The 19,581-nt window shown below is 35.8% G+C and overlaps 1 protein-coding gene across 5 annotated transcripts in view; it reads right to left on the reverse strand.

The window, feature by feature from the left end:
* Positions 1–17,035, reverse strand: part of LOC147176768 (protein diaphanous homolog 3-like) — a 74,627-nt gene extending 57,592 nt beyond the window's left edge. For 3 of the 5 annotated variants that reach the window (XM_086072036.1, XM_086072038.1, XM_086072033.1), the window contains exons 1-18: positions 16,889–17,035; positions 16,442–16,615; positions 15,171–15,203; positions 14,656–14,835; positions 13,759–13,863; positions 13,368–13,498; positions 12,167–12,241; positions 11,573–11,642; positions 9,390–9,526; positions 9,027–9,132; positions 8,029–8,139; positions 7,776–7,894; positions 7,436–7,552; positions 5,748–5,866; positions 5,554–5,618; positions 5,061–5,165; positions 3,508–3,804; positions 1,833–1,947 (exon numbers count right to left, since the gene is read on the reverse strand). In XM_086072036.1, the coding sequence (XP_085928162.1) occupies positions 1,833–1,947; positions 3,508–3,804; positions 5,061–5,165; positions 5,554–5,618; positions 5,748–5,866; positions 7,436–7,552; positions 7,776–7,894; positions 8,029–8,139; positions 9,027–9,132; positions 9,390–9,526; positions 11,573–11,642; positions 12,167–12,241; positions 13,368–13,498; positions 13,759–13,863; positions 14,656–14,835; positions 15,171–15,203; positions 16,442–16,570 (2,014 nt within the window). In that variant the 5' untranslated portion in view covers positions 16,571–16,615; positions 16,889–17,035. Of the gene's footprint in view, positions 1–1,832; positions 1,948–3,507; positions 3,805–5,060; positions 5,166–5,553; positions 5,619–5,747; positions 5,867–7,435; positions 7,553–7,775; positions 7,895–8,028; positions 8,140–9,026; positions 9,133–9,389; positions 9,527–11,572; positions 11,643–12,166; positions 12,242–13,367; positions 13,499–13,758; positions 13,864–14,655; positions 14,836–15,170; positions 15,204–16,441; positions 16,616–16,683; positions 16,803–16,888 lie in introns of those variants that run through there. The other 2 variants (XM_086072035.1, XM_086072037.1) reach the window with 2 other exon arrangements.
* Positions 17,036–19,581: the final 2,546 nt, after the last annotated feature.

A 19,581-nucleotide genomic window follows, 5' to 3' on the forward strand; every position in this document is an offset into this window, starting at 1 on the left:
GGACCCTAATGTCATAAAAGGACAAGGATGTAAATGAAATTTTGATGAGGAAAAACTGTTTCATATGGTGTCCTTCTAAATGTTTAATGATGATCCAGATGTTGTTCTTAAATGAGACGATACACGGTGATAATAAAACAACAAACACATTCAGTAGACCTGCACTCCGTGATACACACCAACAGCAACTCTCTAACAGCTGAACGAATCAGTCACGCTGTGCTTACAACCACCAGTGGGATGGCAAGAAAACAAGAGGAAAGCAACTAAGATGGCCCCGAACCATCTGGAAGACCTGGATTTATGCATTCCTTAACTATTATAAAATGAAATGCAAAAGAGCAGAAATTGATGGAGTGCTTTTAGCATTCCTCTGCTCTCACTGTATGAGTAGAGAGGAATGCTAAAAGTAAAATAGATTTCTGGTTATGTAGTGTCCATGAAATGTCATTAGAAAAGCACAATCTTCTGCTGATAGTATTTGTTTATCCCCTTGTGGTTTTCAGAAAACACAAACTTGAATATATGTTTACTTTTTCAATAGTCAAAATGTTGTCAGGGCACAAGTATGGATGGGCTGGGGGTTGCCTTGAGTGAAGAAACATATAGTTGACAGGTAGATAACACTCGAATGAATAATGCAGGTAAGTCAGTGATGGGACTAGATAGAAACCACATGGTGTGAACTGTGAATAAATCACAGAAAGGCACGAGAGCAATAATTGCTTTTGCAAAACTCTTCCACACTTTGTCTAGACCTTAAAACCTCCTCTGCAATTAAGACTAAAAGGCATGCAATATGCGTGACAAAGACAACTTTAAGTATTTATGTATGCAGTGCATGTACTGTATATACTGTATGTATGTACTGTATACAAGGCTTGAAATAACTTTCTTTGAGTAGCAGTTTCGCTAATTAATGGGGAGCAGTTATTCACAGGAACCTGAAGCAAGGTTTTTATCAAACAATAAAAATATTACACTAACTGAGGAGTTCAATGTCAGGCTGCAGCTAAGAAATATTTAAAACTTTCCTTCTACAAAAAATATTAAACAATTGTATATAATATAATAAAGTATATTTTTGCTTAATTAAAGAGCTATTATGAATACAAACGAGAACCATAAGATATTTATTTCACTGAACTCATTCTGAGCCAGACATTTCAGACCTTTCTTTAACCTAACATTTGAAAGAAAAAAAATAATATATATATATGGCATTGAATGTCTGGGCTCTGAAAAGACAAAAGTATGCCTTTGGGATTGAATGAGTGTGAATGACCATTTGTAAAGCTGCCAACCAAAAGACATTTTATGTTCAGATTTAAAAAAAAAAAAATGCATCTGCTTTGCCTTGTCCAGCTTCAACACTGAATGTACAGTGTAACTTATGGGGTGTGAGGTCAATAAAAGAACAATTATCACATTAAGAGGGTTATAACCTCCTCCTGCCACCCCAGATAAAACTTTCTAAAGCCACCACTGCTCACAGGAAATATGTACGTAGGCTGTGAAACACTACACATGTCGACTGACAAGCAGCCACACACCAATGTGCAATATTAAAACCCTTTTCAGTCTAATTTTAGACACCCAATGAAATTGGTCACATTTAAAGTAAATGACACTTCTATAGGCAAGAAAAAAAAGTTAATAAAAATAGAAGGCTTCTGAGAGACCCTTGAAGCAATATTTTGGTCCCGTCTGTTAATGCAGTACTTGGTGGTTTCTATGGGACAAAGATCTAAACACTGTAATGACAAATTTTACACAGCTGGCAGGTTGGGTCCCATGACACATAAACAAAAATTACTCAACAAAAGTCTTACCTGCTCGTTGTGTACCGAAGGTGAGAGCAACTCTGCTGAGCAAATCTGGCTTTGCGTATCGGCCATCATCAGCAAGCACCCAGAAACAGCCCTCTGACATTTCCTGGGGATGGATCTGGACGGAAAACAAAAAAAAATCCCCAAATCGCCATGTTTGCTTGGCCTGAGCACAGAGTATATCTAAAATGCTGTAAACAAAAAAAGCTAGACTAAATTTTTGAATTTAGAATTTTCAACAAGAATGCATTATTAAAATCTGTTTGCTAGGCACTTGTTAAAAATTTAAGATCATTCAGAATGAAGTTGCTGCACAATAAGGTTGCATATTCCCTAAATCATAATATGTGTTGTGTTGCATGTCTTCAACTTGGTGCAACAATGAATCAATACATATATTTGATAAATTGATTAATCGTTTTGAGATGGTTTAATTTAAAATTGTCCAAAGCTTTGGAATTTCAGCCTCTTAACCGTAAATATTCTCAGTTGTCTTTAGTCCTCCATGAAAGCAGACGATTCTTTGTGTGTGTGTGTGTGTGTGTGGGTGTGTAAGTGTGTGTGTGTGTTTTCTCAAATTAAGCCATTTGCAAACATCGGCTATTACTTTGGAAAACGTGTAAAAGTTAAGGATACCGTAATTATTGTTCAGGCCTGTTAGTTTTTTGTTTTGTTTTTTATAATTCTATAGAGGCACAATTCAAAAGCAATGTCTGGTTTTACCAGGCGTACCAATATTTGTGTCCGTGTGTGTGCATATATGATCATGAAAATGTTAAAACTAATCTTTTTGGTGGCCTAAGTTAAGTTTTTTGTTCAATTCTTATAAAATATTTGAAAATGTTTCAAATGTATTTTATCAAAATTATTGTAATTAATATAATTTTCTGAATTAATGCAAACAATTTATTATTTTATCAGCTAATATTCCACCGTTTTGCTTAGTTTTAGGAGTTTGTCATAGTATAATTTCCACTTAAGCGTTTGTCCTCTCAATTGATATACAATCCCTCATGAAAGGAGCAAGCCACCAAATCATACAGAGAAGGTCAAAATCTATTATATTAAAGTACTAACTGTATATAATGCACTGTATAGTCATAGCATATGGCAGAGAATTTACGTTATTTTAAACATTTCACAAGTTTGATCCCATGTGGCTATGCAGCCTTCATCATATCTTAAAACGTTAATTTAGAATTACAAGCATATGTCTTTGTTGAACATCTGTACAAATCTACAGCGAATATTAAATAATTAATCACAGCCAAACTAACACCATTTGCAGTGTGAACTAATATTGCTCTGCAGGGAACAACATCTGTCGAGGTGCCACACGGTGAGATCTAACAGAAGCATATGATCATCTGTTATTTTCAAGAATTGCTGTCTTCTCAAAGACGTTGTTGTTTACGTCTGGAAAAACAAGTGTGTTGGTTAGCTGCTGCCAATAAATAACAGGGACAAAGTTAAGAGTGGAGAAAAGGGGCAGTGAGTTGAAGTTGTAAAAACTTTTGGGTACTCATTAGACTCGATGGAAAGATAATGCTGCAATACTTACAGAGTGCACACATTTTAAACAACTTAGCCAACAAGATTTTCAACTGTTATTTTATGACCAACTTTATAGTGTTTTGATTAGAATTAACCAACCCGACTTAGCGTTATTTGTACTTACCTTTGACCAATTGAGGCGCTTTGTGGAATTATCAGGCTTAAATTCCTTCTTAGGCTTGAGGCCATGAGGCAGGGCAAGGCAAGTGGACCACCCGGGTGGCGGTGGAGGTGGGGCACCGAATGGAGCAGGCACTCCAGGTGGAGGAGGGGGTGCAGGGCAACCAGGCAATGGAGGAGGAGGTGGTGGTGGTGGAGGAGGAGGAACTGGTAACCCAGATGATGGGTTACAGGGTAATGAAGAAGAAGATATCCCCTGTGAATCGTGGCCAGATGACACAACCACTGGTACAACTCCACTCTGGATAGATAGATCAATTGATGTGTGCACATTAAAGTGATGGCAAAAAAGGGGGAAAAAATCAAATCAACTAACTATATTATTATAATCCTTCATTGTCAAGCAAAAAAAGAAAAAGGTCAGACAAATATGTACAATATGAATTCACATATACACAACAGAACGTATGGTGTTTCACAGGGTTCAGTTCTGGGGTCTCTGCTGTTTTCATTTTAGCTGCTGCCCCTGGGTTTAATCTTAAGAAAAGAGCAGATGCTGTTTTAAAGCAGTCTAATGAATTGAGTTGAGTGATGGGAGTCAGAGTCCTAACTCGATGATTTGCATGACCAAGTTGTGCAATTCAGTCCAGCACAACTAGCTATCTAGCAAAACTAAAGGAACATTTAACTGCATGGAAATGGGAAATACAAGAACATAACACTTTCTGAATTCAAGGTAAAGAGAGCCACAGTTGAAGAAAAGGCTACGCTCCCCGTTTATTTTGTTCACAATATGACTTGAAAAAAAAAAGTCATGTTTTATTTTTTAATAAAGAATAGTTTGGTGAATGTGCATAGGAAACTGGTAAGGTTCAGCCCTTCCAACAAAGTTGCAGAGATAGCATTGACCCAACTCAAAAAGCACTCATTGACAGTGAATTTGAACAGCAAATTAGATCCGATTAGATAACCAAATCCTCATTGACGCAAACTTAACACATGGATCCGACCCAGGGAAAGAACCACCGAGTTAGATTATTTAGACTCACAACAGTTACCAGAAATATGTGTAACAACCATTTTTAAACCTGCCACAGCAATTTAAACTGTACTATTTGATTATTCTTTCAGTGTTCTTTACTCTCAAAGTGAAAATTTATCTCGCAAAGAAAATGAAAATCCTATTCTGAGGCTGCAAATCAGCAGTAGTAGGCCTGTAGAAGTTGAAGAGGGTTGTCAGATTGTTGTTATTAGAGAAGCAGAAATGGTCGACAGATGCCCAGTCCATGATGTCATTAGAGTTTGTGTCAGCTCATCAGTGGACAAGCTTCAGTGTCATCAAAATTATAGGCATAGGTGGGGCAAAAAAAAAAAGAAAAAGAAAAAAAGTGAAGCCCATCTAACAAAAGACCATCACATATTGAAAGAAACTTGTGATTATGTAAGCAGCAGATGATGGCCTTTTCTTTAAATCAATGTTTCAGAAACCATGAACTGCATGTAACTGTAAATACAGTAAACCTAAAAAAAAATTAATAATAATAAAAACTCAAATACCTGGGACTTGAAAGCCTGCAACTCAGCTTGAAGTTCAGCTATCTTTTCTTCACCCTTAACCAGTTGAGCCTGGGCCTCCTGTCGTTTTAAAAACTCCTCATCAAGCTGAAAATAAAAATACAATGTTTACATATGCTTCAAGCTTGAAGAGCACAGATTTATTTATTTCAGAATAGACATGCCAGTTTATGAGCTTTATCTCTCATCTCAAGGGTGCCACCAAGTACAATCATGTCACACAATTAATCTGTATTTGTTAAAAATGTCCTGTGTTAAAATCACCAACAATAAAAAAAAATATAGAGACATTCACGACCTTCTCAATCTGATTTATGTACTCTATATGACAGTTTGTATGAAAATCGTATTGTTTAATGTATTTGTCTTTAAACTAACTGACGTACATTATAAACAAAAAATAATGAGTAGGACGGAGTGATATGTGAAAATACGGGGGGGTAAAACTCATAAAATTGTGGGGCTCAACACTTGCCTTTTCTGCCAGTTCTGAAGCTCTTTGTTCAAACTCCTCATATCTAGCCTTTTCTACACAAACTTCTACAAAAACAATGAAAAAAAAAAAAAAGAACGACTCAAAGAAAGAAAAAAAAGAAAGAAAGAAAAAAACATGATTAGTGATAGTTGGCAAATTTGCTACAATATGTTCGACATAAGAAAATGACTTGCCAATGAGGTGGCTGAAATCCACATCAAGACGTTTACGATAACTGAAGTCTGGATCGGTTCCACTGCGATGCAGAACAATTTGAGACACACACTCCTCAATGATCTTGAAGTACTGGGTCCTGAGAGTGACATAAGTGAGAAAGGGGGAATGATAAAATGACACCAAAAAAAAAAAAACATATTGGTTATATGAATCCTAATTGACATAACAAATGTTCTAATGTGCATTGCAGATTAGAGTGAATAAAGACACTAGAGTAATGCATGTTTTCGAACTACTGTACTTTTAGATTAGAGTGAAGCCCCACTATTCACACAGGATAGAACCCTGCCACAGATACAGAACATTTGCGAGTAATGCTCGATGTACTGTATATTGTTTATACTGCGGTTGCACTCGTTTAGACAAAAATAACCCGAACTGAAAAATGTGCCTCCAAAACTCTGATCATTTTAATGTTAGCTTTGAGTTTAGTTTGACATTTCAACATTTTCAAAAATGTAAATGCAAACGCAGCATATAGAGGTTCAAACACATTGGGTTAGTGTCAAACACACACAAAAAAAATTTTAAGGTTGTAAAGAAAACTGCAGCTAATAAATAAGCCATATTGTTGTTTATTATTGCTCCATCTTTTGATCAAGTGAACTTTGATCAACGCTCACACAGCCTGTGGGCGATCCAACCAAACGAAAGACTTTGAAAAGTACCATAAAAGAAGATGAGAAATACTCTTGAGTCATGGAAACAAGAATGCTATCAGATGAAAGAGACAACATTCCCTCTGCTAGTTGATGCCATTTAGAGCCTTTAAGGCATTAAGGCAGACCTGGGCATTATAAGACCAAAATTAAGCAATAGCGGGTTACACTTTTTAGATTTGTCGGATGTCGCACTGATTGTGTTGGTGACCACAATTTAAATAACGACTTCAACGGATCACAAAATCAAAGGACATTTTTGCTATAATTATCAATAGCCTGAATTAGTTTTGTAAACATAATATGTAGTTTCAATTTGTTATATATTGTTTAAGAACACTCGGGGGGGTTCGGTGAGTCAGTCTCAGGGGTATGGAGTTCAAGACATACACCCGACTCAAATCATACGCCCCCGCTTAGCCGTCATTGGCTGCAGGTGATCACGCTGCATTGCTTGGCGTATCTGTGCTATGGGAATTTGGTGCGCTCAGTAATCAACTTGTGGCTGTAGTGATGGTATGTTGTGTGATTTGTTTATTTTTGCAGTCCCTTCATACTAAATACGTTGAGCAAAAAAAACAATAAAGTGGTTGGACGAATATGTATAACTGAACATATGGTGTTCCACAGGGTTCAATTCTGGAGCCTCTGTTGTTTTCATTGTACTGCCCTCCTGGGTTTCATCATAAGAAAACAACAGTAGTTGCTTTAAAGTGCTCTGTAAATACAGTACAGAGTTGAGTTGAGTGATGGGAGTCAGTGTCCTAACTGCATGATTTGCAGTTGAGCAATTCTCGTCGAGCACCTGGACCAACTACCTAAGGTTAAGAACCACAGTTTTAGGGCTAATCTTAGTGTCTGCAACAATCTTGGGAAAATGTAAAATTCTCGAGGTTTTCACAGCATTATTGTAAACTTTTAGTTGGTAGCATAAAGTTTGATCATATACTGTAATTTGATGTTTCCTCCACCTTCTTTTGACAGACCTGACAAAGTAGTCATTGCGAATGAGGACCAAGTGCTGCAGTATGGAGATTAAATAGTTTTCAGCACTGCTGTCCTTCACCATATTCAGCAAAATATTGAACACGTCCCCTGCATCAGTAAAGAGAGTCAAGGCAAGAACTTGCAGATAAATGGAAGCAATGCTTTGTAACCATAAAAAAAAACTACTTTTCAATGAATACCCCAGGAATCATTGCATTCAAAGAGCGCCACACTTTGTATTATCTAACATCTATTCATCAATATTTGACCTTCACTGGGTGACGTGCATTTTCATTTTAGATTGAACACACTAAATTAGGTAAACAGTATAAAGGATATTCCAGCTCGCTTTTGATGTCCTCCAGCCTATGAGAGAATTCCATCATGTCCTCATCTCTGTGCTCCTCAAATACCTTCAGCTGAATGTCAAGGGCATCATTTCTCACTGAGGAAAGTTGCTACATTTAAAATAAAGAACACACACAAAATAAGTTGCAAAAAGATAAAGTATTAAGATTAGGAAACAATTTAAGCATTATTGATACAAATACATGTGTATGTTTGTCTGTGATTACAGTGAGGTTGTACTTACTGGTAAAATGGCTTTCAGGCCACAACGAATAAATTCATTCCTGATGTGTAGCCGCAAGTCCAGCTCATCAGGTGATGTTACTAGTGCATTGATTAACTGCATGCACGCCACCTGCAATATCAAATGTAAAAGTATTATTAAAAAAGAAGGGAATGGGGGAGTTAGGTTTGGGTCAGTCCCATGAGAGTAAGAAAACAAACAAACAGAATCCTCCTTCCAGTAGATGATCAGCATGCCAACATGCATCCTAAATGAGATATACTCCCAGGAAGAAAAGAAACATAACTAATGCATGTCTATTTTCTCCAGCCTCCAACTTGGGAGGGCTTATTTTAATATTGATGCAACAACTGCAGACATATAAAACCAACAGTCAATCGAAGGGAAAATTGGATCATTTGGAAGCTGTTTTTCACTACCCTCCAAGTTTAGTTCTGGGACTGCTGTTTCCTGCGGCTTGAGTCGTGACAGGCAAATCAATTATTGATAACTAAAGCAATCCACTCATGTATGAGAAATAGTATAGCAATCCTATATTCCAGAAAAGATACACACGTAATTATTAGTTATACATTTATCATTATATTTGTATTAAAGGCAAATTGCCAAACATCTAGATCAGGGACAGGCAAGTGGCGTCTCATGTGATTTATTAACATTTACTGATATGTTTCCTCTACTGCTGCAGTTCAAAATTGCAATAATATTGTTCACCACTAGATGGAAGGCATGTTATAGCACTCCTGCACATGAATGAAACCATTACAAGAAAGAACACTGATATACCATGATCATGGTGAAACGTTATGTTGTATCTGCTTTCATTGTAGCTTCAAATCTGACTGCACTAGCTGGGAGTTGTAATGTATTACACTAAAGTCACTGTCATATAAAAAAACAATCATTATATGTTTGTGTTTCACAGCAAACAAAAAATATATAGATATGTTTAAAAAAATTCTCACACAGCAAACTAAATTCAGACTCTTTGCTCTTACTTGTAACTGCACCGAGCGATCTCGAAGTCCTTGCACGATGGGATTAAATCTCTCAATAGCTCTCCATTCCCCAGCTGTGGTAATGGCTTCAAGGACCTTCTCCAAACTAAATGAAAACATGAAATGCATGAGTGAATGTTACTTTGATATTTGTAAAAGGCTCATTAGTCACTCTGTAACTTTAACACAAATGGATCAATCATCGAGGAAACATTCAACATTACTATACTAAAGCAGTCATTGTTAAGCCTTTTTTTTTTTTTTACTTTTACAATTTTATTGATCAAGGTGGTTTCATTTAAATGACAACACTTGAAAAGCATTGTCACTGTTTGGAGAAAAAAAAATGATATCAGAACTTACATGTTCTCTTCGCCCACAATACAGATGGCCGACAGCAGCTTCATCACATCAGTCATCATAGCGGATTGGGTGGGATCTATTGCTCTTGCTAATAATACAAGAGTTCTCTCCTCCCCAAGTATTCTATCCAAGCCATACTGCAATAAACAAGCACATGTGTAAACAGCTTTTCATTCATACAATAAAATCAACTAGAGGTGCAATGATTATTCTGCAACTACTCAATAATCATTTTTGATTATTGCGAATCATTTAGATACTTTTTTTTTTTTTTTTAACGGTTTAAATCAGGGATGGGCAAACTCTGTCCTCGAGGGCCGGAGTCCTGCAGGTTTGGGATGTTTCCCTGCTCCAACACAGCTGATTCCAATCAACAGGATCGTTATCAGGCTTATGCAGAGCTTGTTGATGAGCTGATTATATATCAGCTGTGTTGGAGAAGGGAAACATCCAAAACCTGCAGGACTCCGGCCCTCAAAGACCGAGTGTGTCCACCCCTGGTCTAAATGCTAAAAGTTTCCATGTTGTAACTTTTGACTTGTCCCATGATAGGTTGTGAGTCACTCACATGAAAAAAATAAAATAAAAAGAATGTAGTCAGAATATGTGAAATATGAATTCACATGTATAACGGAGGGCATGGTGTGATTGTTTAATTCTATCTGCTGCCCCTAGGTGTCATCTTAAGAAAACAGCAGTTATTTTAAAGTGCTCTATAAATATAGAGTTTAGTATGAGTGATGGGAGTTAGCGTCCAAAGTGCATTATTTGCAATGCCAAGTAAAGAAAAATGTCAACATTGTGGAATTTGTCTCTTTTTTGGCTCGCGACTGCCACCCCTGGCCTAAAGTGTAACTACAGCCTCTTTGTCAAGCTGGTGCATGGTGCACGTGTGAGTATGTGCACTCAAATAAACAATGTTTTTTCTGAATTCAAATCTTTCTGAATTCAAGGTGAAGAGAGCCGGATTCAATGAAAAGGCTGTTAGTTTTGTTCACCAGTAAATGCTATATTTCTTAGAATTGGGAAAAAAAAATAATCATTATATTTTACTTTTCAATAAAGAAGGGTTTGGTGAATGCGCATGGGAAACTGACAGGGTCCAGTACCTCCAACAATGTTAAGAACTACGAGTATTCTCTTAAATATTATGTAGCAACACAAAATGCTGAATCTCAAATATGTATTGTTATCGCCCACTTTTCAGGCACTTAGAATGTTTAGAAGTACATTTCAAAGGAAATCAATCATAGATTTTAGATTTATTTTTTTATTACTATGGCTTTGTCTTAGTTTATTTTTGTACAATCAGTTGGGGACGACTTAGACACTGAAAAAATGGCTTGCAATAACAAAATATTTTGGCCATGCCCGATATTCATGATTTTACGGACAGAACAAAATGTAAAAAAAAAATTCCTGAACTAGACCTCACTAACTTAATTATTGACTAGAGCATAACTTTGTACTCTTACAACTTCTATTCTGTATACAAGGTGGAAGAGTATGAAAGAAGGGGAAGGCAAAGCTGTAGACAGCTGGCAGAGAAAACCAGTCTTTTGGGCATTGGGTACATTGCATTCCAAGATGCCTTTTGAGCCAAGGAAAGGTCTGCACTGGCAGATAAGCCTTCAGGTAAACGCTAACATCTGGCAGCTGTTGAGATGCAGGATTACATGAGACCTTACATTAAACTTTGTGATGGAGTGGCACTGGGCTAGAACCCAGAGCTTCATGTGCAGTGATGTTTTGTTCCTGTACCAGAAGTGTCAAACTCAATCCCAGAGGGGGCCAAAGCTCAAAGAAAATTTTAGGTTCTGGGCCAGACAGGATAAACATTATTTAATGGGCTAAAATATTTAGGAACATACATGTGAAAACAGACAGGATGCAATATCATTCAGCAATAAATCAACTTTAGCTCAGCATAAAAATATGTTAAAATTATACAAAGAGATGAAATTGTGTAGTGTGCCTGACTCAGACTATTTGCCATATGGACTTGAAAAAAAAAAACCTTATGTGTTATATAAATTAACTAATTAACTTATGTGGGTTATAAATGGAGGTATGAATCAAATCTCAACTTTGGTGTATAATTGCAGCCCTAATTCCTTCCTATACCCATGGGAGTACATGAAGGCACATTCTGACGAGGGGAAAATGGCTGTTAGTGCATTTACCTTATTGTTCATGAATGCTTTTAGACATTGAATAACTTTATGCTGGTTCTTCTTGTCGATCCTCTCCTGCCTGGGGACATGAAATAAATAAAAATCATCCATATAATGTGCCACTTATCCCATTCACAGAGAAGCTGGAGCATATTCCAGCTGACTTTGGAGAAAAACAGGACAGGTATAACCTGAATTCATGGCTATTCAATACCAGAAAGTGACACAGAATGTTTCAGCCAAGACTTGAAATTAACATATACTATGCGCTCTCACACTAACTTTGCATCTGTGATTTCAAGTGCCTTAAAAAAAAAGATCAAGCTATATATTATTTTAGATTTTATTTTTTAAACAGCTGTTTTTTAATTATTTGCAAGTAGACTACAAAACAATATAACATAACCAGAACAAAGAAAGAAATTGTGCAAGTGATATCATGGAAACATAAATATATTTCCAAACAATAGCTTCCAGTTTCTACATTATTCCAGACGTGGTCATTTATGAAATCAAATTCCGTACTTTTCCATACTTGTGTAGGAGCCCTGATTATTGAACAAGGGGAGGCATTTACACCTAAGTTTGAAATCAAACACTCACTGTTTCTTGGTCAGCAATCTTTCCAAAATGTCAAGTAACAGTCCAAGGCCCTCATGACCGAAGCTTTGTACCCAACTGGAAAAAAGAACAAACATGGCATATCACAAAAGTGATGATAGACAGTTAAATAAGGTAGTATGCCACACAAATAAATAAATAAATATATGCATACACACACAAACGTTGTATATGATGCTGTGAAGTTTGCTGACACCATCTGGCACTCGTAATTCATATTTTGATCGCGAGTCAAGACGAATCAGCCAAGCAATTGCTTGTATCATGAAAAACTCACGATTAGGCTTACTATATGTCAAGTTGGGGATACAACGATAACAGCAATATCGCGATATTAAAACTGCCACAATATCGAAATTGTTATGTCACGATATTAAAAGCAGCACATATGTTAAAAAAGTAAGGATGATTTCAATGCAGTGCAGTTCTGGCACCTGTGGTGGCTAGTTTTTTAGTGGCGTTTAATTTTCGCAAGGCATGTTTTGGCCCGTCTATGTTTAAAATCCATGCTATTGGACAGGTGAAGGGGAACGTAATATGCTTGTAAACCGAGTCAGTGTGTGCGTGTGGAGGAACTCAATGTGTGCGTGCATTAGCAAGTAAGTGCCTCAATATTAATTGTTATTAGAGATTGTAGGTGGTTTATATGCATTGTTATGTACAAAAGCAGAATATTGTGTGTGTGGGGGTTAATAGTATGAGCTATTTTTTTTTTTAACAATATTGTGACTTTCTATATTGCCAACCTCCCCACAATATCGTGATAACTATCATATCGTGACTTTTATATTGTATTGTGATGTTTGGATATCATTACATCCCTAAGTCAAGTTACAATGTACTTTGAATAAAAAGGCATAACCAATGAAAATATGGGAAGACATTCGTATCGCAGAATATCTTGAGGAATCACATCTCTGTTCCAACTATACAATCGTCAACCACTGTAACAAATGTCGATAATTGTTTTCATAAAACGCAGACTATGTTATCTGTGCTAACTTTAATTCTTAAATGGAAATATTTTCTAAATATTTACAAATAGGGGAAGTAACTTAATAATTAAAGGTGAATAAAGTAATTTAATTTTAATAAAAACAAAAGAGTAGATAAATCTTCATTTAAACAATGGGACCAATACAAGGTATAGGAGCAAGTCTTTTTTTTCTTTGATGTACCGTACCTGACAGGATTGCTAGTAAGTGAGACACGCAGTGAGTCGAGGCAAGCAAATAGGCGTTCTTCCATCACCCCTGACTTAAGTTCTCCCAGGAATTCCTGAGGAGATATCTGATAGCTGCTTTTCAAGCTACCCTGGAGGAAGAAAACAAAAAATATTTGAAATGAAAATGGGGAAAGCAAGAGAGAGAGGGAAAAATAATCTGACAAATATACTGTATGTAATATACTGTCTACTAGTAAAAGGAATACCATGTCAAAGGAGTATCACTATAAACTACATTGCAGGTTACACTGTGCTTACATGCCTCTGATACGAACCCGCATGCACAAACACCCGTGCTTACATATAACACATCATGAAGCGAAAATCATAAAAGTCATATGAAACTTACTGTTTTTGAAGCAGTACAAACATACTGGATGACCATTTCTCTCTTTGTATTCAAGTCCTTGTCTCTCAAGGGAGTCTTTTTTTCTTCATTCAAGTTCATGTCCTCCTAATATGAAAATGAACAAAGTTAGAAATACAATAAACTTCTGTTTTTTTCTGTCATATTTTTGTCGTACCCTAGGCAATAAGACTTTCTATTGCATGAGAATAAGTTAAAAAATGAAAAACAATTGTGGGCTCAGCTAAACATCAAGTGTACAGCAGGCGTGACTTTTGTCGTATTTAGCAGCCTCATATTCAAAAACCGATTGCTTTATAATGTTAAAAATGTGTTTCTACACCTTGTCATTAATGTTACTCTAATTGCTCAATTAAATAAATGCCATTCCTCCCACCCACCTATGAGCATCAATAGCCCCATGCTGTCATGTTACCTCTAAGGGACAGTTACAATCACAACTTAGTTGCATTACATTTAAGTGTTAACATTAAATGAGTGACCTTGAAAATAAGTGTATTGAGGAATGAGTGCACTTTAGTAACATTAAAACGAAATACAGTACGATGCTGTATTTCCCCATATTGATATTAAGAATCTGTCTAATCTATTTGTATTAAAAGTTTTTATTTATTTATTTTCAGTTATTTATTATTGTTAAAAATAAATATTTTCAAAGAATGCTGATGTGATCTTTTTTTTTATGTCTACAATAATAGTCGTAAAAAACGCGTTTTTCTCAGACAATAATTGTACACCAAAATCTGAAACTGTTGCAGCCCTAATCCTGACTACAGAAAAAAGAAATAAACGGTTGCCCAATTGCTAAACAAATGAGAAGAAATGAAGACATTTTAAGTTAAAAAATAGTAGGAAGAATGAATGATATTACTTGCATACCATCATCTTTTCAAAAAGTGCCAATATTTCCTTTTCTGAAGTGATCTTCGATGAAAGTTCCTCAAACTGGGAGTTAGATGATGAAAATACAGACCAATCAGTGGTACTGTATTTAGAATGGGGTATGGCTGGCCGTTCCTTTTTACTACCCGGGATCCGAATACTTGCAAATCTGTCCAGCTAAAAGGGGGGAGAAAAAGGAAAGAAAAACAAAATATAAATAAAGAAAAAAAGAGGCTAAACACAGTAAGTTAGTTAGTTCATATAAAGTCAATGTTGCATTCTGCATTAGAATTTTTTTTATTTGTATTGTGTGAGAAAAGCATAATTATGAGAAAAAGCGTGAAATAAAAATTTACAAATATTTTACTTAACAAAGGGAAAGGATTTGCTGTGTTAATTAATGTGACGTTTGGCATTCAAGTCAGAATTTCGAATAATACGGTTTTAGTCATGTTAGTTGACAGTCTGCAGCCAAGAAAATGGAAGAACTGCTTCCGTTTTTCAGATCTTACCATGTCATCAGTGAGATTTCTAAATGGTAGGTGCTATGAATAGGAGACAGACAAAAACAATATGAAGCAATGCTGCCCTGTAGTACACAATCAACACCTGGAATGTATTAAACTAGTCTACGATCCTTTATGAAAAGCAAATAGTACAGTACTAGTTAACTTAGATGGCCATGAACGTGGCAAAGTACAAATCCAGACTGGGATATTTATTTATCATGTTCAAGCATTTCCTTACAGGAATTATTCAAAATTTCAACCTGATGCGCCAAGAATGATTGATGATTTAAGTGGATAACTTTGTACTGAATCGGTTGGGGAAGCGTTAATGGTAGCCCAGACGCGGGGATGGGGCGCTTTCACGGCATTTTTCCTGACAACTTTACTTTGAAATTATGGTATTTGTGTCATTTTACTGGCTAAAATTCACAGTACGAGTACTGCCGGTACTTGTTGCACTAATCACATTAAACATGTGTATAATAGCTGTGTGATGAGAGAAGACCCAGGGACCTAGCTGAAAACTTCTTAGATTGTCAAATTCATCATAGTTAAAGAAAGATTTAGCAGCATCCGTATTCCCTGTAATGGCACTAAACAATGCTATAAAATAAGCAGCAAAGCAGATAAAGTTCACATTAAGCAGCGATGCCAATAAGAGCTTTCTGTTTTAATTTGTGATAACTTTTAATGTGACCAAAAAAAGCCGAACCTGACCGAATAATGTTTATATAAAAACTACTTAAACCACATTTAACATCAATAAAAATAAAAAAATAAGACAAACTCACTTTGACAGCTTTTTGAAAACTTTAAAAGTTTGTAGCCTCTCTGAGCTGTAACTTCTACCTAGACCTCAGAAAAATACCGCAGACAACTAGACCCACTAGCAAGATAGATGCATTGTCCCACAGCTGTAGGAAGCATATGGATTAGTGGAAGGGCTCAACACTGCTAATTTTAACCTTTTATTTCCTCGAGGCATTAGCAAATAAAAAACTATGCCAAGGCGGGTATTAAAAACAATATTGCAAGCCAGACATAACAGTTGTATGACCTTCCTAAAACAATAATAGAAAATATATTTTTTTAAATCAATATTTACATGTTGCACTATTAAGTACGATAAAAAAAATAGAAATTCAAGTAAAAAGATACAGCAAGTGCACATCAAATGCATGCATATACTGTAAGTGTATACCTGCGACAAATAAGAGGAAAACAAAAGCAGCACAGTACACAGAAATTCTACTGTTATGTTATGTGAAACTTACAAACTTGGGTTTGCGGTCTCCTTCTTCCGAGCATGGCGTACCAAGGTGGGAGGAGGAAGCAAGCTTCTTCTTATGAGATTTACCATCTCTCCCCGTTGTTGTTTCAAACCGTTGAGCGTAAGTGTCCATGTTGTTGACTAGTTGTGCACATCTACTCGACGTTACGGCCTCGACCTGCGTGTACAACACATCCTTGTCAAGTATTATTATTTTAAAACGCTGTCTTGGCTCGAGACACATACATAGGGTTGCAGTCAATTGCATAAAGACGATGACACATTAAGATCCGTGGAGAATGCAAGGAATTTATGACTAAGTTCCATACAGAGCAACCGTCCGTGTAGCTGTCAACTAGCAGCTTCGCTACAACCTCATACTGGTGGTGGCTTTACACGGCGCTAATCCAATTTGTGGACTGTCACGTCAACGTGTCAATTCTCCACTAACCTGGGGAAGGCGTTGAACAAACAGCCTCTCTGACTGTAAATATGGTTTATCTCTCCTGATTATGTCCAAGTCGGATAACTTGTAGAAATGCTGCGAACACAACTTTGGACAGACCCGCGCAAAGAGGTGTAAATTCCTCCCGTTTGAGTCGACCAATAACGTCCACCGAATAGTGGAGGTGGGACCAAGATGGGTCGAACTACTCCCTTTTCCGGTTATACGTATTGTTGATTGGTTCTCAGTGCTGCCAATCAACCAACTCGTGCTGTACACACAGACCGGATGTGCCTTGAAGCCCATTTTACGTCAACCTGGCGCCCAAGGTTAATCTTACATTGCCACTTCCTAACATGGTTAAATAGGATAAAATACTTTCGAAAATCACGCCAGCTTTAAGGAATCTATTCATTAATGGTATTGATTTTTGTAACGACAAATGCAACAACAAATTTATTAAACGCTAGTTACTATATAATTGTTTATTTAGTTCATTAAAACGTGACTATATTCTTAATAACTTTAAATTTGAAGATTGAAAAGCGATTAGATGTAAATATTTAACATTTCCAGTCCCGTTAAAAACCGCGGAACTTCAATTTAAAATTATTAATAATATTTACCCAACAAAATAACTTTTGAAGGAGAAATTTACGATGGATGTGGGAAATTGTGTTTTTTGTGAAAGTGTAAATGAAGATTTGGATCATCTTTTTTTTTAATGCAAGTATGTTAAAAAAAAATTGGCTTGACTTTCAACATTGGATTTGTTCTAAAAGGACACAGATTGGTAATCTTACCATCACGGATATTAAATATGTTGTTTTTTAAATAATAATTTTAACTTTTGCATAAACAATATTATTTAAAATAATAATAATAAAGATAATTTATTTTACTAGGTGAACAATATATACATATATTATTTTTTTCTTTTCTTTGATCCTTCCTCGGGTCTGCTGACAACTTCACAATTCTAGCTGGATTCTGAAGTATTCGGTTTCGGTGAACGGTATGGGATTTTTATTAGGTTTTAGGTGAATTAATGAGCTTATTTTTTTTTTGAGGTATTAGTGAACTATTTAATAAAAGCTATTGTTCATGTTGGTGTACTGTAGACCAGGGGTCAGTGCTATCTCTTTCGTTCAGCAAACCGACAATAAGCCTCAGGCTAAAATCCCAAACATTTTGGTTAGTACAAATTACACAATGATGCAACAAACTGACATTTTGGTGAGTTGGATGTTCTATAGTTTTGTGTTACACAACCTAGTATAGCCAGTCACCCTGGCTGAGCCAGGGTTCTTATGAAACATATTGAGGCTATCTAGAACACTGATTTGCAACAATTTTAATTACAAATAATTATTTCAAAAATTATTATTTAATACACATTATTTACTTCACAAATAATGTATATTCAGAATATGGATGGATGTTTGTCAGTAGAATATAATAAGATGCTCTCCTACAGATGCACTTAAGCAATAAATACAGCTCCCTTTACCTTTCATTACACCATAAAAAGTCCAAACCTCTAAACTAAAATACATCAGTGACAAAACATAAATATTAATAATTATGTAATTGACATGACAAAAAGAAACGTATAATAAAATACATTACACTCACCAGAAATGCTGATGCAGACCTCCTTTCTTTGCTCCTGCCTGTGTGTGTTGGCTTGCTGTAAAGCTCATACGACAACTATAGGTGGGTAGAGAGTGTTCTTATTTTTAATCTTCAAATGTTGAGTCTTGATTAGTTTTTTTCGGATTTTGGGTTGTCTATGTGTTTCTTTTATTATTAAAACATTATTCTTTTTTCGGATTGGTTTGGTTGTTCGTGTTTTTGTATTATTTACACGTGAATATATTGCCATCTGGTGGATAAGATTAAAATTGCGTTTTGTGGAATAGGTAAAAGTTAACTAATTTTAATAAAATTGGGACACTGCAAAATATAACTAAAGACGATATGCAAATATTTTCAAATCTCTTTGCATGTATATTAAAAGAGATTTATATTATATGTATGTATTGAAATCATATTTATATTGAAATTGACACTGCACTGGGATTTGAGGCCTATGGAAATAAACCCATGATTGCATGTGAGGCAAGTGAACCCATTCAACCATCAATCCATTTCATAACTATTCTGTTTGTTTTACCTTTCCAAATATTAACTCATTTTGAATTTGAAGCCAGCAACACATTAAAAAAAGATGGCAACTGTTACATTACCTTTAACAAAACTCAATACAGAAAATGTTTAGGAAATGAGGTCCCTCGTTCTTTAAGCTTTGAGGGTGGAAGTGTTTCATTCTTACTGGATGGCTACAGTTACGCACCGCAGCAGCACACGTTTTCATTGGAACCCAGGTCTGAAATAAAGGTAAGTCAGTCTTTTACTATACCCTGAGTTCACATTCTAATATCTTCATCATAAAATTTTATTTATTTTTTTAAATGCAGGTCACATGAATTCACTTTTTGTTTTGCTGCTTACCTGCAGATATGTTTCCAGATTCTCTAAAGCTTTTATGCTTGACTGTAGATTAAGAAATCTCTAAATTCCTTTCAAATGTACACTGAGAAACATCCTGTTGAAAAATCTGAACAATTTTCTTTCTTTCCTTTCTTAAATTTTTTTTCACAAAGTGAGTAACCTCGCCAGATACTTGCTTTGCTTGT

This window comes from Leptonotus elevatus, chromosome 3 (assembly GCF_054856555.1).
Source record: "Leptonotus elevatus isolate MCC_2025b chromosome 3, RoL_Lele_1.0, whole genome shotgun sequence".
NCBI classification, from domain to species: domain Eukaryota; kingdom Metazoa; phylum Chordata; class Actinopteri; order Syngnathiformes; family Syngnathidae; genus Leptonotus; species Leptonotus elevatus.